General features: G+C 39.7%; 3 protein-coding genes across 5 annotated transcripts in view; all 3 read left to right on the forward strand.

Annotated features, from left to right (window-relative positions):
* The window catches only part of LOC133536372 (arylamine N-acetyltransferase, pineal gland isozyme NAT-10-like), a 9374-nt gene extending 2199 nt beyond the window's left edge, over positions 1-7175 (forward strand). For both annotated transcript variants that reach the window (XM_061876857.1, XM_061876866.1), the window contains one exon: positions 101-7175. In XM_061876857.1, the coding sequence (XP_061732841.1) occupies positions 101-978 (878 nt within the window). In that variant the 3' untranslated portion in view covers positions 979-7175. The remainder of the gene's footprint in view (positions 1-100) is intronic.
* A 2218-nt stretch (positions 7176-9393) lies between these two features.
* On the forward strand, positions 9394-16706 carry cnep1r1 (CTD nuclear envelope phosphatase 1 regulatory subunit 1). Of its 2 annotated transcripts, none has more exons than XM_061876885.1 (6): positions 9394-9538; positions 9947-10018; positions 13823-13896; positions 14029-14138; positions 14902-14956; positions 16443-16706. In XM_061876885.1, exons 1-6 carry the CDS (start codon positions 9514-9516, stop codon positions 16482-16484), a joined length of 378 nt encoding a protein of 125 aa, XP_061732869.1. In that variant the 5' UTR covers positions 9394-9513; the 3' UTR covers positions 16485-16706. The 2 variants fall into 2 exon arrangements, with proteins under 2 accessions (XP_061732869.1, XP_061732862.1); XM_061876878.1 differs by having other exon boundaries at positions 9537-9654.
* A 2840-nt stretch (positions 16707-19546) lies between these two features.
* Positions 19547-24318, forward strand: part of heatr3 (HEAT repeat containing 3) — a 39182-nt gene continuing 34410 nt past the window's right edge. The window contains exons 1-2 of the mRNA XM_061876901.1: positions 19547-19850; positions 23859-24031. Coding sequence (XP_061732885.1) covers positions 19704-19850; positions 23859-24031 — 320 coding nt within the window. The 5' untranslated portion in view covers positions 19547-19703. The remainder of the gene's footprint in view (positions 19851-23858; positions 24032-24318) is intronic.

A 24318-nucleotide genomic window follows, 5' to 3' on the forward strand; every position in this document is an offset into this window, starting at 1 on the left:
AAGTCAAGTTAACTTTCAGTTTTGATACCCGTTAAGGCAAGGATGTGGGGTCCTAATACCTGCCTGACTTAAAATGACAATATTATATTGTATTTTGCAGACAAGATGAACCTAGAGGAGTACTTCCAAAGAATCGGCTTCTGCGGCCCACGAGACAAAGCGGATCTGGCCACACTGAAGCTGATCCACAAGCATCACATCATGTCCATCCCCTTCGAGAACCTCAACATCCACTGCAACGAGAGGAACATCATGGACCTGGAGGTCATCTTCGACAAGGTAGTGAGACGGAACCGTGGCGGATGGTGCCTTGAGAACAACTTCCTGTTCTCCTGGGTGCTGAGGGAACTGGGCTACGGCCCGACCATGTTGTCCTCCAGGGTTTTCAGCGGCTCCGCCGGGGATTTTGGACCCTACGATAGTCACCTCATCAACAGGGTGGACATTGAGGGCGTGGCTTACATAGCAGATGTGAGCTTCGGGGTGTCGTCGCAAATATGGGAGCCGCTAGAGCTCGTCCACGGGAAAGACCAGCCTCAGGCGGCCGCCGTGTTCCGTCTCCTGGACAAGGGAGAGGTCTGGATTCTAGAGAAAACGAGCAGAAAGCCGGTGATCCTCAACCCGGAGTTCGCCAGCAACAGTCTGGTAAACAGAAAGTTGACAAAGACGCTGTACTGCTTCAAAATGACGCCCCGTGCGCACGAGTACTTCTTAGACGTCAACGACGCGCTTCAGAAGGACCCGAGCGCGCTTTTCACCAACAAGTCCATCTGCTCCTTACAAACGCCCTCGGGTTTCAGGGCCCTAATTGGCCACACCTACACCGAGGTGGCCTTCAAACCCGAGGACGGCGTCGACGTCTTCGATATGAGGGACGTGCCCGAAGACGAGATAGAGCAGGTTCTGAGGGAGAAGTTTAATGTCCGCTTGCCAAACAAACTACAACCTGTCAACAACACGTATTCTTACACACTCTGATTCCGTTATTCCCAGGGGCGGAGCACCAAATTAAACCCAAGGCCTCCGCCCCATACTCACACTCATGGTATATTTTCATGCATTAAGAACTAAATATTGAATGGATTAGGTTGGAACCATCTTTTTAAAACACATGTTGTGGAAGTACTTCCCCACCAGAGCTAAGCATGTAGGTTTTAACAAGGTTTCAATCATCAAATTGTTTTCACAAAGTTCTCTCTCAAGCAGACGGCGACTTTTCAGCCACGTCCGTATCCTCTCTCCCCCTCCTGCTCCCAGCGGCTTACTGTTAAAGGCCTTCTGAAAACTACTACTACCGACCACGCAGTCTTATAGTTTATATATCAATGATGAAATATTAACATTGCAACACATGCCAAAACGGCCTTTTTAGTTCACTAAATTGCCATTTTAAATAACCCGCGAGTTTCTTGTTGAAAACGTCGCGGAATGATGACGCGTGCGCGTGACGTCACGGACTGTCAGGAAATATTAGCGCTGCACCACTAGCGGCTAAAAGTCGCCTGCTTTAATCACATAATTACACAGTATTTTGGACATCTGTGTTGCTGAATCGTTTGCGATTTGTTCATTTAATAATTGAGACTATAAAGAACAATGCTGTTGGTGGAAAGCGGTGGATTGCAGCTGTCTTTAGCACCGAGACACAGCCGGTGTTTCTTTGTTTGTTGTGAAGCAGAGCGGTTAAGCGAACATGTTTTCGCTACGTCAACCAGCATGTTTTTGGATGGGAAAATTGTGATCTATATATCTTACCGGATACATCATTGGATTATTTGTCGTCCTGTAGCAGCTATCAAAAAAGGCAGCTGTGAGCTTGGCTCCTCGGCTTCTCTCTGAGACACTGCTTGTTCACCGCAGCCATCCGACCTCGAGGTATGTCTTTACAATCTTTACAATCTCACTAAAACACTATTAAAACAATAAGCAGATAAAGGATCTTCCAGAATTATCCTAGTAAATGTGTAAATTACATCTGAAACGCTCACACTGCCGCCGCCCGGAGCCGTCGCTTATTTTTTTCTTCTAGTCCTTCACTATCAATATCCTAATTCACAAATCTTTCATCCTCGCTCAAATTAATGGGGAAATTACCACTTTCTCGGTCCTAATTGCTCTAACTGCTGGTGGCTCCCATTATAAACAACGTGAATATGTGTGGAGCCCTGCAACTCGTGACGTTATGCGCACATACTTCCGGTAAAGGCAGGGCTTTTTTATTAGCAACCAAAAGTTGCGAACTTTATCGTTGATGTTCTCTACTAAATCCTTTCAGCAAAAATATGGCAATATCGCAAAATGATCAAGTATGACACATAGAATGGACCTGCTATTCCCGTTTAAATAAGAAAATCTCATTTCAGTAGGCCTTTAAAGACAACAGACGATTAGATTAACACGTACACTCCAAAAAGTCAGTGTTCAAAAACAAGAAAAAAAAAATACAAAAATTAGGGGTATTTTATTTGAACTAAGCAAAATAATCTGCCAATAAAACAAGGAAATTTCTCTTGTCAAGACTTTCCAAAACAAGTCAAATTAGCTAACCCCAATGAACCCAAAAATACCTTAAAGTAAGTGTATTGTCACTAATAAAATGTGCACTTTTCTTGGTAGGAAAAAAAGAGACCTTTTTGCTCAATATGTTGAAAAATATTCTTAAATTAAGTAAATGTAGTGCCATTATCTCAATATAATGATATGCACTCGGCATCATGATTTTTTTTTTTTCATGCTTGAAGTAAGAAATTATTACTTCAAAAATGTAGTTTTATACTTGTGATTGTTATGACACAGCTTTGCATCAGTTGATATTCTAGTTTCAAGCATGTTTTACTCAATATAGGTCATAAAATCTAATAATAGCAATATCTTACTGAAATAATTTAAGACCAAAACCCTTAAAACAAGCAAAACACTAACATAAGATATGCTTAGTGAGAACAATTATCTTATCAGACAGAAAATAAGCAAATATCACCCTTATTTGAGATATTTAATCTTACTTAGATTTCAGTTTTTGCAGTGTACCACCTGTGAAATCTAATTACCTGCCAGCGGTGTCTCGCCATCAGCACACGATGGTGCTCGTCCTCAGGACCATAGCCAGAGGCGGTGACTTTTCCTCCTGCAGGCAGCGCTGACTCCACCTCCCCCCACACATGTAAAATGAGCTTTTGAACTTTTTGAAGATGGGATTAACATATCTACACCATATCTCAAATTTATCTCGATAAACCCACAACATTTTTTTTTACAGAAAAGTGCCAACACATTTAATATAAAGTGGCCAGTATATCATTTTAAATATTCATTGAAACCCGCCCAGCAGGCACAAGACTTTAAAACCTAGGTCTCAAAGTCAAGGCCCGACATATCTCGAATTTATCTTGATAATCCCACAAAATAATTGTTTGTTTTTTTTTACAGAAAAGTGCCAACATATTTAATGTAGAGTGGCCAGTATATAATTCTAAATATTCATTGAAACCCACCCAGCAGGCACAAGACTCTAAAACCTTGGTCTCAAAGTCAAGGCCCGCGGGCCGGACCTGAAAAGTTTGATTGATTAATTGATTAGTTGATAAAAACTGCAAAATGATTCGTTCCACCTGGATAGGCAAACCTAGTATGGAACATTTCTTGCAACACAGACGTCATAACGTCATCAAAGCTCACTTTTATGCATCTACACACAACAAGGACGAGGTGACAAAAGAAAGTTAACAATATAATAAAGCTTTGTGTAGCACCTAGGTGTCAAAGTCCAGGCCCGCGAATAAATGATCTATGGCCCCCGGGATGATATTTGATTAGTATTAGAACCGGCCCGCAGGCCACAGCCACCCGCTGCTGTTTTGCACGCTCCAATACTCCATGCCCCACAATGCAACGGTAGCCCGCAAACTCACTACAGCACCGCAAGTGGGCCTCGGCTTCTTTATTCATCGGCATTCATTGCAGATGTCAACTTTCAGCAACCCATCCATCCATCCATCCATTTTCTACCGCTTATTCCCTTTTCTGGGTTGCGGGGGGGAGGGGGGGGGGGCTGGCGCCTATCTCAGCTACAATTTCAGCAACCCATTCCACAATAATGGCTAAACGGAAGGTGGACTCCACACGTGACCTGTGTGGAGAAAGTAGTGTTGTCCCGATGCCAATATTTTGGTATCGGTACCAAAATTGTTTCAATGCTTATAGGTACTTTTCGATACTTTTATAAATAAAGGGGACCACAAAAAATTGCATTATTGGCTTTATTTTAACAAAAAAATAGGGTACATTAAACATATATGAGGCGGTATAGCTCGGTTGGTAGAGTGGCCGTGCCAGCACCTTGAGGGTTCCAGGTTCGATCCCCGCTTCCGCCAACCTAGTCACTGCCGTTGTGTCCTTGGGCAAGACTCCCAGTGCCACCCACACTTGTTTAAATGTAACTTAGATATTGGGTTTCACTATGTAAAGTGCTTTGAGTCACTAGAGAAAAAGCGCTATATAAATATAATTCACTTCACTTATGCTTTTTATTGCAAGTTTGTCCTTAAATAAAATAGTGAACATACTAGACAACTTGTCTTTTAGTATTAAGTAAACAAACAAAGGCTCCTAATGTTCATTTTCCATTCTATTATTTTGTCAAAATTATTAAGGACAACTGGTAGAAAAATTATATGGCGATAGGTTGCTTGGCAACTCTAAATTGGCCCTAGTGTGTGTCGTCTCAATTTAAAAAGATTTCGCAACGGCTGCGATCAAGTGGTGACTTGTTTCCAGGGTCTACCCCGCCTTCTGCCAGAATACAGCTGGGATTGGCTCCAGCACCCCTGCAACCCAGAGAGGGACAAGCGGTAGAAAAAAGGATGGATGAATGAATGGCTGTAATGCTGTTTTAAAGGACTTGTATGTATAATCAATGTTGTGCCAATGTCTTGTACCTGCTGGGTGTTCACTTTAATATCATTATGAATCTGTCAAATATTCCTTTACTTCAGATTATAAAGTAGAAATTAGCTGATACACATAGAATTATCAGTGGATAATACAAATAATATAATACCTAATTATTATTATTATCGTTATGATTATATTTTTATCAGTGTAGGGTTAGAGCTCCCCGTCTTTAAAACCTTGTGACGCCTCCGTTTCTTACTTTAATAGAGGGTCCTTGAACGCACCAAAGTTATGTGCAGTGAGATGCAAAAGGGAAGCTTGTTCAAAACTTTCTTCTATGCTACCCATATAGATTTTATTCTATTTTTTTACCTTTCTTCCATCACCTTATGCTTGTTACAAAATGCAGGTGCTGTGTGCTTAAAGATGAGCTTTGATGACTTTACGACGTCTGTGTTGAATCGTGTGAGAAGTTGGGAACGAACCATTCCGCATTTTTAATAGGAGCTGTGTCAACCATCTGATGCCATTAGTACTACTGTACTTTTTGTGACATTTTTGCTCGGTTGTGTGCAACAATTTTTTTTTTATGTAAACTACGTGCTTCACCCTCATTTTAGTAACAACTTGGAAATACAGTAGTACCTCAATTTACTGTACTGTACTGGTTCTCCGACAGCACATTTAACTCAAAATACTTGACATTAATTGAAATCCATTTAATTGTTGCCAGCCCCCTCCCCGAAAAACAGCACAATTCTAACGTAAGATGCCTTTTAAAAAGAAAACTAAACTTTTAGATAAAAAGGATGAATCAGAATAGTAGTACATAGGGCTGCAGCTCTATTGATTAGTTTGTTTCATTGAGTAATGTGATACAATGCACGTTTTTATAAAAAAGATATACATAAAAATATTTCATCCAAAATTAATTGAAGAAGAAATATTTATATATATATTTATATTTCATCTTCAATCATTTTTGGATGATATATATATATAAATATATATATATATATTTTTTTTTAAATTTATTTTATTATTTTTCTTCAAATATTTTCTTGATTTGATGTGATGATGTGTTTAATAAATAATAATAATTAAAAAAAATAAGTTCAAAAAACACTTCATAGCCACAACGCCTATTTTAGGGAAAATAGTTAAAATAAAAAAATGTTCCGTCTGCCATAACTTTCATATTTTTGGAAGATAAATGCACAACAGTCAACATTGAAATTCCACTTTTAACATATGTGCAATAATAAACATTTTTATAAAAATCTCCCACCAAACAGACCAGGGCACCCACATGCCACTATTTTAATGTGCGTTCTATTACAACGGCCTTGTGTCAACCACATATTTAAAGTTCCAGGAACTCTGTGCACTCAGGATTATATGCATTTGTATTAGTTACTCTCATTAAATGATTAATCGAAGCAACAGAATAAAAATCAAAGCTTTTCTCTAATTGAGACAATTTAATTGTTGCAGGATTAGTAGTACAAACAACTAAAGTATTTTTTGAATCAATAATAATGTACAGAATTTCCCTTGGAGAGAGGACTTCTATAGTATCAACCTCCAGCTGCTTCTCTGTCAAACACACCATCAGCAGCTTCTCCATATTTTCATGGATAAAAGTATGTCGTTTAGATATGATTCAAACATTCTTGGCTGGTGTTAGACTCTTTCTGTTCAGAACGGCGGAGACTGGCCTTGCTACGCTTAACCCACTTGTTCATATTTTTAAAGATTTATTTCTTTAATTTCTCCACATTTTCTCAGCATTCACTATGCCAACTAATGGCATGGATGCTTGTAACTATTTTTTTTAATTTTTTTTTGCAATTTAAAGCATAAAAATAAGCGGAGAGAAAGCTTTTATCTAAAACCCTCTTAAATTATGAAGCTGCACTAAAAGATTATTTGGCACATGACAGACGTGCCAAAGATGTTTTTATTTGGATGTTTTTTGTGTTTTCGATATAGTTTGCATGGAAAAATTATTTGAGATATAGTTTTACATGGAGTTGTTCATTACTGCTCTTCTTGACTAAACAGAGGCATCACACTATGAATTATGAATTATTTGTAATAATATTTTTAGTTTATAGCTGTACTTTTGTCTATTTTGTTGTATCCTATTTTGACAGCTACATAAAAAATGTTTAAAAAAAAAAACTATCGCTTGAATTTAAACTTAGCCTGGTTTTTGTCATTTTGTATATGCCATGCCACTTTTATTTAGTCATATAATAAATATAAAGACTTTTCTTGAATTCTTCTTGGTTTACTTGATTTCTACATGCATGTGTGCAATTAATGCATTCACATCATTCAATATGTAATAGTAGGAATAAGTCATAATGTCCGCCATGGAAGACTTTTCAATATCTTAGATATGACAATTACCAAAACCGATTCAGATTAAAACGGTGCTTCTCAATTGTTTTCGGTTACGTCCCCCACTCAGATTAAGAAAACATTTCACGCCACCCGTCACTCTTCTATAAATCGTATCATTTGTTCATTAAATTGTAACAAGTACACCTCTGCATAACACTGTAGCCCTAATTAACACAAATAAAACAAAAAAAGAAATATGAGTCAACAAAGAGTAACTTTCTTAATATTGTTTTAGTCTGTAACAGAAAATTCTTTAAAGTTAATTTGTTAAAATAAAGCGAAATAAAGTGAAGCGGCCGAAATGAGAATCAGCACCTCCAAATCCGAGTCCATGGTTCTTTCCCGGAAAAGGGTGGAGTGCCATCTCCGGGTTGGGGAAGAGACCCTGCTCCAAGTGGAGGAGTTCAAGTACCTAGGAGTCTTGTTCACGAGTGGGGGAAGAGTGGATCGTGAGATCGACAGGCGGATCGGTGCGGCGTCTTCAGTAATGCGGACATTGTACTGATCTGTTGTGGTGAAGAAGGAGCTGAGCCGGAAGGTAAAGCTCTCAATTTACCGGTCGATCTACGTTCCCATCCTCACCTATGGTCATGAGGTTTGGGTCATGACCGAAAGGATAAGATCACGGGTACAAGCGGCCGAAATGAGTTTCCTCCGCCGGGTGGCGGGGCTCTCCCTTAGAGAAGCTCTGTCATCCGGGAGGAACTCAAAGTAAAGCCGCTACTCCTCCACATCGAGAGGAGCCAGATGAGGTGGTTCGGGCATCTGGTCAGGATGCCACCTGAACCCCTCCCGAGGGAGGTGTTTAGGGCACGTCCAACCGGTAGGAGGCCACGGGGAAGACCCAGGACACGTTGGGAAGACTATGTCTCCCGGATGGCCTGGGAACACCTCGGGATCCCCCAGGAAGAGCTAGACGAAGTGGCTGGGGAGAGGGAAGTCTGGGCTTCCCTGCTTAGGCTGCTGCCCCCGCGACCCGACCTCGGATAAGCAGAAGAAGATGGATGGATGGATGTTAAAATAAAATTAGTTTTATCCTTATTTGAAATAGTGAAATAAAAATGGAGCCATCCAGTTATAGTAGTCACGGAGCTGCGCTTTGAAAGGGCCATTCCACACAACATCGGGGGCCTGCAGGTACTTTGTGCAACCTCCAGATATAACAGCCATTGTAAGGTTGTAGCCCCTTTTGAGCTCTGCCTTCGTGGCCTCGCTGATATGGCATCGGTACGAGTCCCCTGCAAGTAGCCTCGGTCCGAAGTGAAATTTCCCCACTGCCCTCTGGAGCTAATCCTTTGTCAGGTCATCATTAAACAAGCCATTCTTGGAGGAAGCCATGATCACCCCGAGGATGCTCTGCATAGCCTTTACATCACGGACAGCACCTTTAAACACAATGTAAGGCTTCAGCTTTGTCCCATCTGCTTTGGCTGCAAGAACCACCGTGACACGTGCCTTCTCGTGGCCGGTGGTTTTGAGGCAGATGGAGCGGGCGCCCCTCTCATTGACCGTACTAAAACCAACCATGTCAAACCAGACAGCTGTTTCATCCAGAGCGACGATATTCTTGGGCTGGATTTTCTTGGCCTCTATCTGTTTAGTAGAGAAAACAAGGAAGTTGACAATCTTCTATACAGTATATATATATATATATATATATATATATATGTATATACCACTGGATTAAACATGTGCATATAAATAAATACATAATTGGAATAAAATAAAAACAATTTGTGGAGAGTTTATTTTCTCTTCACCATACTCAGTTTTAATGTTGTAGAGTGTTTAAAACAAGACCCTAATGCATTGCTGGCAGTATACATTTAGATGGAAAAGTGCTTTTAAATTCAGTTTTTAGTCAGTTCTACTTTATTAAATAGATAGGTAAATTTTCATAAAAAAGATTAACAATATTTTTAATTCTAATTAATGTTTATTTAATTTTAATTCGTGTCAGATTATTGCAGTAAATACATTTCCATACCAATGATTCGCCAGTTTTAGTAAAACAGCGACATCTAACCCCCAAGACCCTGCTATGACACCTGCTTGATGATTGGTCCATAATGGCAGAAAGGCGGTGCCTAGTGACACTATGTCCGCCAATCAGACGAGAGGAGCGCACCAAGTCTACGATGATTGGCCGAATCGGCCTGTCTTTCATCAGAGGGGGGCGGGAGCCGGCGGTCGGGGCCACGACTAGTAGGCATGAATTCCCTTGAGCAGGCCGAAGGTAATATAAATATATCATTCTTAACAAACACAAATAAGGTCAGCTGTTCGGCGGTGTTGGCTGTGGTTGCTATTCAAAAATGACTTCAATGTGTGTATTTCAATGCTGTGCGAAAGGTTAGCTGATTCGTCTGTTTTCCGACATTAGCATGTAGCTTTGTGGTTACATATTTAGCTCGTTTAGCCAACACTGCCACTGCTTTATTAGTCACTAATATGTATTACTTGTATAACTTGTTAAATGTACAATACGTAGTACACATTAACGTTTCGGCCTCCGATTGATTATAAGGTTGCCTTCCTGCATAAACAACTCCACTTTCGGTTATAGTGCATATTGTATGATTGCTCCTATCGATTAGTTATGTCTAACAGCGTTGAAACCTCACCATGTTTGTTTTGCCTCCAGATCTGAAAGCCTTTGAAAGAAGATTGACAGAATATGTATCCTGTTTGCAACCTGCAACAGGACGGTGGAGAAGTAAGTTGAAATGCATCCTCCACTTCATAAAATACACAGTCTCGTACAGGGGTGTCAAACTCATTTTAGATCGGGAGGCCACGTGGAGAAAAATGTACTCCCAAGTGGGCCGGACTGGTAACATCACGGCACGATAACTTAAAAATAAAGACAACTTCGCGTGGCGAAGTTGGGAGAGTAGCCGTGCCAGCAATCTGAGGGGTTACTGGTTCAATCCCCACCTTCTACCATCCTAGTCACGTCCATTGTGTCCTTGAGCAAGACACTTCACCCTTGCTCCTGATTGGCCCTGGTTAGCGCCTTGCATGGCAGCTCCCGCCATCAGTGTGTTAATGTGTGAATGTGGAAATACTGTCAAAGCGCTTTGGGTCCCTTACATAGGGGTAGAAAAGCGCTATACAAGTACAACCACTTACCATTTGTTTAAAAATAGAACAAGTACATTCTGAAAATGTACAAATCTGAAGTGAATTATATCTATATAGCGCTTTTCTCAAACTCAATTTACCTGGGGGCCACTGGATGCAGAGACTAGGTGAGGCTGGGCCGCAAGAAAATATTTCTTAAAAATAATCTAAAATGCACTTTTTAATTGATTTTCCTACTTTGATTGGCTTTCCCGTCCTGGCAGCATACGTGCTAACTCTTGCGATCTTTCCGGGAAACACCCGAATATCAGTGCCCCTCCCGACAATCTCCCGGGGCAATCATTCTCCCTGTTTTTGCCCGGACAACAATATTAAGGTCGTGCCGTTATGGCGCTGCCTTTAGCGTCCACTTTTCCACCATACAAACAGTGTGCCGGCCAAGTCACACATTGTATGAGGCTTATGCAGGCCCACGGAAGTGACTGCAAGACATACTTGATCGACAGCCATACAGGTCACACTGAGGGTGGCCGTGTAAACAACTTTAACACCGTTACAAATATGCGCCACACTGTGAACCCACACCAAACAAGAATGACAAACACAATTTGGGAGAACATCCGCACCGTTACACAACTAAACACAACGGAACATATACCCAGAATCCAATCCAGCCCTAACTCTTCCGGGCTTCAATAGGGGGCGGTGGTGTATATTGTAGCCCGGAAGAGTTAGGGCTGCATGGGATTCTGGGTATTTGTTCTGTTGTGTTTATGTTGTGTTACGGTGCAGATGTTCTCCCAAAATGTGTTTGTCATTCTTGTTTGGTGTGGGTTCACAGAGTGGCGCATATTTGTAACCGTATTCAAGTTGTTTACTGCCAACTTCAGTGTGACCTGTATGGCTGTTGATCAAGTATGTCTTGCAGTCGCTTACTACGTCTACTGAAATCAAATACAACATGTGGCCCGGGCAGGCACGCTGTAGAGGACTCCAATGGTAGTGCCTCCACAGAACCCCGTAATATTATTGTTTTATTATTTTTTGGGTGAAACTCGGGAGAATGATTACCCCTGCAGGGTGGGGCACTACAAATTGGGAGTCTCTCGGAAAAATCGAGGTAATGCAAGTATGACGCTGTATAGCGGCATTCATATAAAACTCTTGGGCCGCACCAACATTACATTTTCACATCAAGGTGCGGGCCGCAAAATAACATCTCGCGGGCCGTGTGTTTGAGACCCCTGCTCTAGTGACTCAAAGCGCTTTTACATAGTGAAACCCAATATCTAAGTTACATTTAAACCAGTGTGGGTGGCACTGGGAGCAGGGGGATAAAGTGTCCTGCCCAAGGACACAATGGCAGTGACTAGGGACGGCGTGGCGCAGTGGAAGAGTGGCCGTGCGCAACCCGAGGGTCCCTGGTTCAATCCCCATCTAGTACCAACCTCGTCACGTCCGTTGTGTCCTGAGCAAGACACTTCACCCTTGCTCTTGATGGGTTCTGGTTAGCGCCTTGCATGGCAGCTCCCTCCATCAGTGTGTGAATGTGTGTGTGAATGTGGAAGTAGTGTCATAGCGCTTTGAGTACCTTGAAGGTGGAAAAGTGCAATACAAGTACAACCCTTTTATCATTTATTTTATATGACTATGATGGTGGAAGCGGGGATCGAACCTGGAACCCTCAAGTTGCTGGCGCGGCCACTCTACCAACCGAGCTATACCGCTAATAAATAATGTTGTGGTTTTTTATTTTTACATTTACATGTTGCGGTTAATAATATTCTATCCTTATGTGTCATTATTTATTATTCCATCCCATCCATCCGTTTCCTACCGCTTATCCCTTTAGGGGTCGCGTGGAATACACAGTCTAATACAGGAGTGTCAAACTAATTTTAGATGGGGGGGCCAGATGGAGAAAAATCTACTCCCAAGTGGGCCGGACTGGTAACATCACGGCAAGATAACTTAAAAATAAAGACAAATTCAGGTGGTTTTCTTTGTTCAAAAATAGAACAAGGACATTCTGAAAATGTACAAATCATAATGTTGTTGTTGTTTTTTTACACTAACATGTTGTGGTTAGTAATATTCTATCTTTATTTTGTCGTTATGTATACTTCCATCCATCCATTTCTACGGCTTATCCCTTTCGGGTTGCGGGGAATACACAGTCTAATACACGGGTGTCAAACTCATTTTAGATCAGAGGACACGTGGAGAAAAATCTACTCACAAGTGGGCCGGATTGCTAAAATCATGGCACGATAACTTAAAAATAAAGACAACCTCAGTTATTGTTTCTTTGTTTACAAATAGAACAAGCCCATTGTGAAAATGTACAAATCATAATGTTGTCGTTTTTTTTTTTTATACTTAAATGTTGCGGTTAATGGTATTCTATCCTTATTTGTCGTTATTTATACTTCCTTCCATCCATTTTCTACCTCTTATCCCTTTTGGGGTCGAGAAATTACACAGTCTAATACACTGGTGTCAAACTCGTTTTAGATCGGGGGCCACCAAAATCTACTCCCAAGTGGGCCAGACTGGTAAAATCATGGCACGATAAATTAAAAATAAAGACGACTTCAGTTTTGTTATTTTTGTTTAAAAATATAACAAGGACCTTCTGAAAATTTACAAATCATAATGTTTTTTTTTTTTGTTTTTTTTACACTTACATGTTGCAATTAATAGTATTCTACCTTTATTTGTTGTTATTTATACTTCAATTCATCCAATTCTCTACCGCTTATCCCTTTCGGGGTCGGGGAGGGGGGTGCTGGAGCCTATCTCAGCTGCATTCGTGTGGAAGGCAGAGTACACCCTGGACAAGTCGCCACCTCATCGCAGGGCCAACACAGATAGACAGACTACATTCACACACTAGGGCCAATTTAGTGTTGCTAATCAACTTATCCCCAGGTGCATGTCTTTGGAAGTGGGAGGAAGCCAGAGTACCCGGAGGGAACCCACGCAGTCACGGGGAGAACATGCAAACTCCACACAGAAAGATCCTTCTGAATAAATGATGTGATAATGTTCATCAGTCAACTCATTGGTGTTAATTTTGATAGATAAAATATCAAAATCAAAAAACAGGATGTTATTTATGTAGCTTGCTCATTTTCCTCAACTGGTGCGCTAAAATGTGGTTTATGTTTTTTACATATGTAACATCATCTGCAAAGATACAAAGAATTGCTATTGCGACATCTAGTGGACACATTTAGAACAGCAGTTCCTTTCATTCAGAAGTTTCGGCTCATTTTTATACTTAGCAAACTCATCCCGCTGGCCGGATAAAACCTTTTCAGGCCCCCCGGCCGTACGTTTGAGACCCCTGATCTAATAAGATCGGGTGAGCTTTGTCTGCCTTTTGCAAAGATAATATTGCTGACTTTTGATTGACTCTTTGTTGTCGTTGCAGTGATTTTAATAGTGGTGTCAGTCTGCACAGCCACAGGGGCATGGAACTGGTTGATAGACCCAGATACACAAAAAGTAAGCATTTATTTAAAAGTATTATTACGATTCAAATTGTAACAGTTAAAATAATAATTTGATTTATTTGTTTGAAATTATGACTTTATTCTTGGCAACGTGACTTTTTGTTTATTCCATTTTTTTTTGCAGGTGTCATTCTTTTCCTCGCTGTGGAATCATCCCTTCTTCACCATCAGCTGCATCACGCTCATAGCGCTCTTCTTTGCAGGGATACACAAACGAGTCGTGGCACCGTCAATGTATCCTTTTTTTCTATCACTTAATGTTATCCGTTAAAGCAGTGGTTTTCAACCTTTTTTTAGTGAACATTTTTTAATTAGAGTACACCCTAATCAGAGCAAAGCATTTTTGGTTGAAAAAAAGAGATAAAGAAGTAAAATACAGCACTATGTCATCAGTTTCTGATTTATTAAATTGTATAACAGTGCAAAATATTGCTCATTTGTAGTGGTCTTTCTTGAAATATTTAGGGAAAAAAGATATAAAAATAACTAAAAACTTGTTGAAAAATAAACTAGTGATTAAATTATAAATAAAGATTTCTACTCATAGAAGTAATCATCAACTTAAAGTGCCCTCTTTGGGGATTGTAATAGAGATCCGTCTGGATTCATGAACTTAATTCTAAACATTTCTTCACAAAAAAATAAATCTTTAACATCAGTATTAATGGAACATGTCCACAAAAAATCTAGCTCTCAACACTGTTGAAATGCAACACTGTTGCATTTCTTTTCACAGTTTATGAACTTACATTCATATTTTGTTGAAGTATTATTAAATAAATATATTTATAAAGGATTTTTGAATTGTTGCTTTTTTTAGAATATTTGAAAAAAATAAATTATTTTTCGAATATTTTAAAAAAATCTCACGTACCCCTTGACATACCTTCAAGTACCCCCAGTGGTACACGTACCCCCATTTGAGAACCACTGCGTTAAAGGCATTCTTTACAAGCTGTCCTATAAATGTCTGTCATCTTTAACCTTTGCCCCTCAGTATTGCTGCCAGGTGTCGGACAGTTTTAGCAGAATACAACATGTCCTGTGACGATGTGAGTCGACATACTGTACGCCAGACCTGGACAAATTAAGGCCCGGGGGCCACATGCGGCCCGTTGAGCTTTTCCTTCTGGCCCGCCGGACATTCCCAAATAATTTTTTTTAGATCTTTAAGATGGAAAGTGTAGCTGACATTATGATTTGCAGTCATGTTTTCTAATGACCGTAAGTCTTCAACTTTACAAAGTATTTCAATGGTTGGAATCTGCGCTTATGGATGATATACCAGTTACTATGGTCATGTAATTAGTTACTATGGTAATCTAATCAGTTACTATGGTCATCTACGTCACAGCAGCTCATACGAGGCACAAAGTAGTGTGGGCGGGAAGCGATTCTACAGACGCGGAAGGAGATATTCACAACAAAGTTCTAAAGCTTAGTGATATATAGCAGTGGTTCTCAACCTTTTTTCAGTGATGTACCCCCGTGAACATTTTTTTAATTCAAGTACCCCCTAATCAGAGCAAAGCATTTTTGGTTGAAAAAAAGAGTAAAATACAGCACTATGTCTTCAGTTTCTGATGTATTAAACTGTATAACAGTGCAAAATATTGCTCATTTGTAGTGGTCTTTCTTGAACTATTTGGGAAAAAAGATATAAAATAACTGAAAACTTGTTGAAAAATAAAGAAGTGATTCAATTATTAATAAAGATTTCTACACATAGAAGTAATCATCAACTTAAAGTGCCCTCTTTTGGGATTGTAATAGAGACCCATCTGGATTCATGAACTTAATTCTAAACATTTCTTCACAAAAAAAATACATCTTTAGCATCAATATTTATGGAAGATGTCCACAAAAAAATCTAGCTGTCAACACTGAATGTTGCATTGTTGCATTTCTTTTCACAGTTTATGAACTTACATTCATATTTTATGAAATATTATTCAATGAATATATTTATAAAGTATTTTGGAATTGTTGCTATTTTTAGAATATTAAAAAAAAATCTCACGTACACCTTGGCATACCTTCAAGTACCCCCAGGGGTACGCGTACCCCCATTTGAGAACCACTGATATATAGAATATAATAGAATAGAATAGAAAGTACTTTATTGATCCCTGGGGGAAATTCAGCAAATATTAGATTGTAGGTGGGTTTATTTTGTACCCTTCGCGTTGATATTTCACTGTTTGTTGCGTTTCACTTGATTGTAAAATATGTCGATCGAAAGGGGGTGTGACATTTATATTTTGTCAATATTCAGTGTTTTATCGTTCATAGAAAAATGTAAAATTCCATTACGTTTTTTAAGGCGGTCCGTCATAACGTTTTTAAGCATTTAATCAGACATTATTGGGAGGTTTTATATTAGTGTTCCTAAAAATAGATATACCGGCCCCACAACACATTTTTTAAATGTGGACCCCGAGTCAAAATATTTGCCCAGGCCTGCTGTACGCCATCAACGACTCTTTTTTTTTTTTTTTTGCTACCTGTCTAAATGTGTTCGTTTGTGTCGTTTCGCAGACGGGAAAGCTCATCCTCAAACCACGGCCCAACATCCAGTAACGGTACGCTTGTGACTTCCACAGCGGACAGTGCACATTCTAGGGAAGGAAGAACAGACGAGAAGGAACACGGCACTCAATTGTAGCCGTGCTCCCGTTAAAGCTGCTGAATTTTCTTTTAACAGAACTTTTGTGTTTGTTCGTAATGTTAATCATGTATTTTATCTAAATGTTTCTATTTTTTAAAACTATTTACCAAATAAATATTCCAGAGTTAAAAGTACGTACTTGTCGACTCAGCTAGCTGGCTAGCCACTTTGCCAGTTTTACAGGTTTTAATTGCGTAAACATCTGATTTTGTTTTAATATTACAGCTTTTGGGGGGGGGGGACAACTTTACACTTATATTTCTATTTTACTGTCATAAATGTATGACTTTTCTCAGAATGTTTTTGTGTAGATGTATGACTTAATTATTTGAAAAATTTAACCTACTTACCTTTAATGTTCAGCTTTACATACTTGGTATAAAATGTATTCCTTTAATATTTTTTAATGAAGTGAAAATATTGTATTTTTATTTGCACTTTATTCAACAAAGTAAACATTTAATGAATAATTAATTTATAATTTATTTAAATTAAATTGATCATCCATCCATCCATTTTTCTACCGCTTATTCCCTTTGGGGTTGCGGGAGGCGCTGGTGCCTATCTCAGCTACAATCGGGCGGAAGGCGGTGTACACCCTGGACAAGTCACCACCTCATCGCAGGGCCAACACAGATAGACAGACAACATTCACACTCACATTCACAAAACAATATTAAAAGAATAAAGTTTATTAAGCGACTTGTCCCAGGGTGTACCCTGCTTTCCACCCGAATGCAGCTGAGATAGGCTCCAGCACCCACCGCGACTACGAAAGGGACAAGCGGTAGGAAATGGATGGATGGAAGACACTTAGACAAACTTTAATGATCGCCTAGGGAAATTGTTTGATCACTATAGCTCAGTTACAGCAAGAAAATATAAATAAAAAAAGGGGAAAACATGATGAATGGCTTTATTCTCAAAAAACTGTGGAAATATCCATCCATCCATTTCGCACCGCTTGTCCCATATGTGTATCTGACAATCTGCCTATAACTAGCCTTTTTTGATTGATTGAAACTTATATTAGTAGATTGCACAGTACAGTACATATTCCGTACAATTGACCACTAAATGGTAACACCCCAATAAGTTTTTCTTCCTGTTTAATTTGGAGGTCCAGGTAGATAATTCATTTTGCAAGTGTCCATGAATTGATTAACGTGGACCCCGACTTAAACAAGTTGAAAAACTTAATTCGGGTGTTACCATTTAGTGGTCAATTGTAGGAATATGTACTGTACTGTGCAATCTATTAATAAAAGTTTCAATCAATCAATCATTTAATGTTTCCTTTTTTAACACACTTAAAATGTTGAATATTTTGACCTTATTACCTTAAATGTACATGATATTCCCAATACAATTACAACTTTTTTAATAGTTAGTTTTTATTATTAGGGACCGAATGTCCCTTTGGGACAGAGGACCCTATTGTATTTCTAAGGTTTTATTATTATTATTATACCGCCGCCTCTTTGAGCTGTAATTTGACCGCCTTAACCTGCTTCAAAACTCACCAAATTTTACACACACATTAGGACTGCCGAAAATTGCCATCTAATAAAAAACCAAACCCCAACACTCCAAATTGCGCTGTAGCGCCCCCTAGGAAAAAACACAGACAAAACTGCTTGTAACTTCCGTTAAGAATGTCGTAGAGACATTAAACAAAAACCTCTATGTAGGTCTGACTTAGACCTACATTTCATAAAATGACATCCTTCAGCAAAAATCAACAGGAAGTTGGCAAACACCCCTTCAAAACAAAAGTTAACTAAAAAATGTCATTTTTGCTTCTTTGAGCTGTAAGTTGACCCCCTTAATATGCTTCAAAACTCACCAAACTGGACACACACATCAGGACTGGTGAAAATTGCCATCTAAAAATAAATTTAAAAAACTCAAAATTTTGCTCTAGCGCCCCCTAGGAATAAAACACTGACAAAACTGCTCTTGGGAAGAAAACACAGACAAAACTGTTTGTAACTTCCGGTAGGAATGTCGTAGAGACATGAAACAAAAACCTCTATGTAGGTCTCACTTAGACCTACATTTCAATAATTGACATCCTTCAGCAAAAATCAACAGGAAGTTGGCAATTACCCCTTCAAAACGAAAGTTTTGTTAAAACCCGTCACCTTTTTTCAAACATTATCTTCTCTGAGCACGTTTGTTGTGTCGGCTTCAAACTCGCACAGGAAAGAGAGTGAACCCTTGCACAAGGAGTTTTTCTAACCACTCCGATTTTGATTTTACGAGCCTTCAAAGAACTTCTGCGCTGATGCTGCCGCGCTGCTGCCGTCTCAAGATGGCCGCTTAAAAGCAGGGAGCACCAGCGTGACCACACCATGCAGAGAAGGTAGGTACTGTCCGGGTAAAGATATGTTGACTGGTTGAAAGATGGAGGCACCAGTTTGACTCCAGGATACAGAGAAGGTAGGTAATGTGAAGGTAAAGATATGTTGTCTGGGTGATGGCAGGAAGCACCATCGTGTATGGGTGAAAGAAAGAAGCACCAGTGTGACCCCAGGATGCAGGGAAGGTAGGTAATGTGCAGGTAAAGATATGTTGCCTGGATGGCAGGAAGCACCAGCGTGTATGGGTGAAAGAAAGAAGCACCAGTGTGACCCCAGGATGCAGGGAAGGCAGGTAAAGATATGTTGAATGGATAAAGGCAGGAAACACCGGCAAAAGTCGGTCCCTTCCATTGCTGCTTGCAGCTTTAATTGTAATATGTTACTTTATTCTGTAAATGAGTTACAACTATTTTGCGTAATCTGACCACTTAATTTTTTTTATATTATGGCTTCTATTTCACTATATGTACACATTTATTTTAATATTATACATGTTCAGTGGAAATTAGATAAATCCATCTCTTAGTTTAACTATTTTATATTTTTTATTGAACTTTGGCCAGCGCTCTCGCCACCTCTTTAAGCGGCCGTTCATTTTGCGACAATGATTTCTTCTTTCAGGTAGCAAGTCACGCTTTACGGCATAGACCTCGCTTCCACATGGCCACTTTTTAGTATCGCGTATACAGTATCTGGAGATTTCCTTTAAAAAAAAAAAAAAAAAACTCCTTTTATTAACACATTTGTGCTATCAGCGGGGGCTGAAACATGGGCAAAAGTAAGACAACAAAGTTTAAACGTCCTCAGTTCAACGCCGTGGGACTGCCGGTGAACGCCGTGAAGGAAGCGGCCGAAGAGGAGGAAGAGCACGGCGGGGACGACGACGACTGTCCGGCTGCGGAACTTTTGGAGAAAGTAGGAACATAATCCATATAAAACTTACCATCATAATGACAAAAGTCACTTGTAATTAGCGGTCAGTTGCAATTACTATTAGTGTCAGTCCTTTACATGTCTGGCTGGTAGCATTCTGTTGCTTACAAACACCATAAATACGTCAGGACTGGCCTTTTTTAATATCTCGATATTTTTAGGCCATGTCACGATACACGATATATACCTCCATATTTTGCCTTGGCCTTGAATGAACACTTGATGCATATAATCACAGCAGTACGATGATTCTATGTGTCTACATTAAAACATTCTTCTTCATACTGTATTAATATATGCTACTTTTAAACTTTCATCCAGAGAGGGAAATCACAACTAAGTCAATTGACCAAAACTGTATTCGTTAAACCGTTATTAAGCAGTGGCACAAACATTCATGTCATTTCAAAACAAAGTGCAAGATTGTCAGAGACATTTTAAAACCTACTGAAATGAGATTTTCTTATTTAAACGGGGATAGCAGGTCCATTCTATGTGTCATACTTGATCATTTCGCGATATTGCCATATTTTTGCTGAAAGGATTTAGTAGAGAACATCGACAATAAAGTTAGCAACTTTTGGTCGCTAATAAAAAAAGCCTTGCCTGTACCGGAAGTAGCAGACGATGTGCTTGTGACGTCACGGGTTGTTTTGGGGATGCTCACATTGTTTATAATCATAGCCACCAGCAGCAAGAGCGATTCGGACCGAGAAAGCGACGATTCCCCCATTAGTTTGAGCGAGGGTGAAAGATTCGTGAATGAGGAAAGTTAGAGTGAAGCACTAGAGGAAAAATAGAAAAAAGGCGACGGCAGTGGGAGCGATTCAGGTGTTATTAGACACATTTACTAGGATATTTCTGGAAAATCCCTTATCTGCTTATTGTTTTACTAGTGTTTTAGTGAGGTTATAAAGTCATACCTGACAGTCGGAGGGCTACGGTGACCGCCAGTGTCTCTGAGGGAAGCCATATGGCGGATCCAAGAAAGTCACAGCTGCCTCTTTGACAGCTGCTGCAGGAGGACGCAAGCTCCGCTAATGTCTGGTAAGAGCCGACTTAATATCACAATTTTCTCGACAGAAACCTGCCAATTCCCATGCGGTAAGGAAACATGTTCTCTTGACTGCTCTGTTCCATATTAAAGCTTCACAACAAACAAAGAAACACCGGCTGTGTTTTGTTTGCTAAAGGCAGCTGCAAGCCACCGCTTTCCACCAACAGAATTTTTCTTGATAGTCTCCATTATTAATTGAACAAATTGCAAAAGATTCAGCAACACAGATGTCCAAAATACTGTGTAATTATGCGATTAAAGCAGACAACTTTTAGCCGTGAGTGGTGCTGGGCCAATAACGTCACAAGCACGCGTCATCATTCCACAACTTTTTCAACAGGATACCTCGCGGGAAATTTAAAATTGCAATTTAGTAAATTAAACCGGCAGTATTGGCATGTGTTGCAATGTTAATATTTCATCATTGATATATAAACTATCAGACTGCATGGTCGGTAGTAGTGGGGTTCAGTAGGCCTTTACAAACACCATAAATACGTCAGGACTGGGCGATAAGGCCTTTTTTAATACCTTGATATTTTTAGGCCGTGTCATGATACACAATATATATCTCAATGAGCACTTGATGCATAAAATCACAGCAGTATGATGATTCTATGTGTCTACATTAAAACATTCTTGTTCATACTGCATTAATATATGCTCATTTTAAACTTTCATGCAGAGGGAGAAATCACAACTAAGTAATTTGACCAAAACTGTACTTATTAAACAGTTATTAAGCAGCGGCAGAAACATTCATGTCATTTCAAAACAAAGTGCAAGATTGTCAGAGACATGTTAAAACAAGTTACTAGTGCACTTTTGTCCATGATGATGTTGTAGGCACAATACCAATGTGAGCAATTTGTAAAATGCGCAACCACATTTTGCAAATTTGTATAATGCGCAATCTTTTTGCAAATTGCTTTCAGCTATATATTTAAATAATGTGTGGTGCACATTTTTCAAATCAATGGGCGCAAATACATGTTTTTGGTGTCAAAATAATTTATTAAATAAATGTAAATCTATTTATTTGTAGTCGGGACAATATAACTGAGTATTGCCTTCAAATCAGTCCAACCCTAACCCTAACCACTATACAGTGTACATCCACAACTAAACTACTACCACAACTTGGTTTACTATTTATAAAATATAATAATGTAGGGTTACTGACTAAACCATCCACAAAATCTTGTCTTAAATCTCCTCTTGCGATATGCAAATTGCTTGCGCACAATGGAAATGACGTATAATCTGCAAAGTGCGCGAGATTGATGAAATGCTTACAACAATGTCACTAAGATGACAAAACAACACTAAATTAAAGGCCTACTGAAACCCACTATTACCGACCACGCAGTCTGATAGTTTATATATCAATGATGAAATATTAACATTGCAACACATGCCAATACGGCCGGTTTAGTTTACTAAATTGCAATTTTAAATCTCCCGCGAGGTATCCTGTTGAAAACGGCGCGGGATGATGACGCGTGCGCGTGACGTCACGGACTGTAAGGAAATATTAGCTCAGCACCAGTTACGGCTAAAAGTCGTCTCTTTTCCTCGCATAATTACACAGTAATTTGGACATCTGTGTTGCTGAATCTTTTGCAATTTGTTCAATTAATAATGGAGACTATAAAGAACAATGCTGTTGGTGGAAAGCAGTGGATTGCAGCTGTCATTAGCACCGAGACACAGCCGGTGTTTCTTTGTTTTTGACACAGAGCGGTCAAGCGAACATGTTTCTCTACGTCAATCAGCATGTTTTTGGATGGGAAAATTGTGATATATATCTTACCGGAGACATCATTGGATTATTTGTCCTCCTGCAGTAGCTGTTTAACAGAGCTTGGCTTCTCTCTGAGACACTGCGTGTTCACCGCAGCCATCCGACCTCGAGGAATGTCTTTACAATCTCACTAAAACACTATTAAAACAATAAGCAGATAAGGGATCTTCCAGAATTATCCTAGTAAATGTGTTTAATTACATCTGAAACGCTCACACTGCCGGAGCCGTCGCTTTTTATTTTTTATTTTTCTAGTCCTTCGCTATCAATATCATCATCCACAAATCTTTCATCCTCGCTCAAATTAATGGGAAAATTGTCGTTTTCTCGGCCCAAATATCTCTTGCTGCTGTAGGCTCGCCTTAAAAACAATGTGAGGACGTGAGGAGCCCTCACCCTTGTCACGACATCGTCTGCGACTTCCGGTAAAGGCGAGGCTTTTTTATTATCGCCAAAAGTTGCAAACTTTATCGTCGATGTTCTTTACTAAATCCTTTCAGCAAAAATATGGCAATATCGCGAAATGATCAAGTATGACACACAGAATGGACCTGCTATCCCCCTTTAAATAAGAAAATGTCATTTCAGTGGGCCTTTAAAGTGCACTTTTTGTGCAGAACGCCACTACAATAGTTTAAAACAAATAAAGTGCACTTTTGTGCATGATGTCACAAAGGGCTGGGCAATATTGGCTTTTATTGATATCGCAATATTTTAATGCCATATTGCGATATACGATATATAGTACGATATTTTGCCTTGGCCTTGAATGAACACTTGATGCATATAATCACAGCAGTATGATGAATCTATGTGTATACATTAGTGATGGGTTGATGAGGCTTCATGTATCGTGTTGTTTTGTTTCCCAATATTTTTGTTCAAGTCTTATAAAAAGTCTGACCAAGAAAGGGGGAGCCGTCATAGGTCACTTTCCGTCTGTGGATTAGTCTGGCGTGCCTAATACGTTTGTCCAGTTGTTGGCCAATGTTGGTCCAGAACAATGGAAGCTCTCATTATTCCCATCCTGTAATATCCTGATGTCCCAATACTTTTGTCTAAGTGCTGCAATGTGTCGTGTTTATGAATAAGGTCATGATAATAATCAATGAACCACATCGGTCCCCAGTTGGAGAGTCCCAGTGCGGACGTACGTGAGTTGGCGTGCGCCAGCATCTCCAGGGTGGTGCAGCAGTGTCAGACCATCCCGGGCCTCCTCCAGAGGGACGCCGTGAGGCGACTGGGCCCCATGTTGCTGGACGGCAGCCTGGCCGTGAGAGAGACCGCTGCCGGAGCTTTAAGGTGGGTTAGTGGGCGCAGCAATCATGAACTCTCAAAAATAAACTATACATTCAACTGTCTCTTAGGAAAGTCATGGCAATGAAAATAATTAGTGATGCTCCAAATTTTTGTCCGCTGGAAATATTTGCCTGGAACTGCAATTTTGGGTCATTCATCGGATGTGAAAATTTGTTCTCTTTGTTGGGCTTAATCGCCTGAAATCCAAGCATCTCGATGGCTATTCTGATTATGTGAAAGACACAGTACAGAAAAGAAAAGCACTCCAGAGCGAGTAACGGATGGAGTCA

The sequence above is a fragment of the Nerophis ophidion genome, linkage group LG02, assembly GCF_033978795.1.
Source record: "Nerophis ophidion isolate RoL-2023_Sa linkage group LG02, RoL_Noph_v1.0, whole genome shotgun sequence".
NCBI classification, from domain to species: Eukaryota; Metazoa; Chordata; class Actinopteri; order Syngnathiformes; family Syngnathidae; genus Nerophis; species Nerophis ophidion.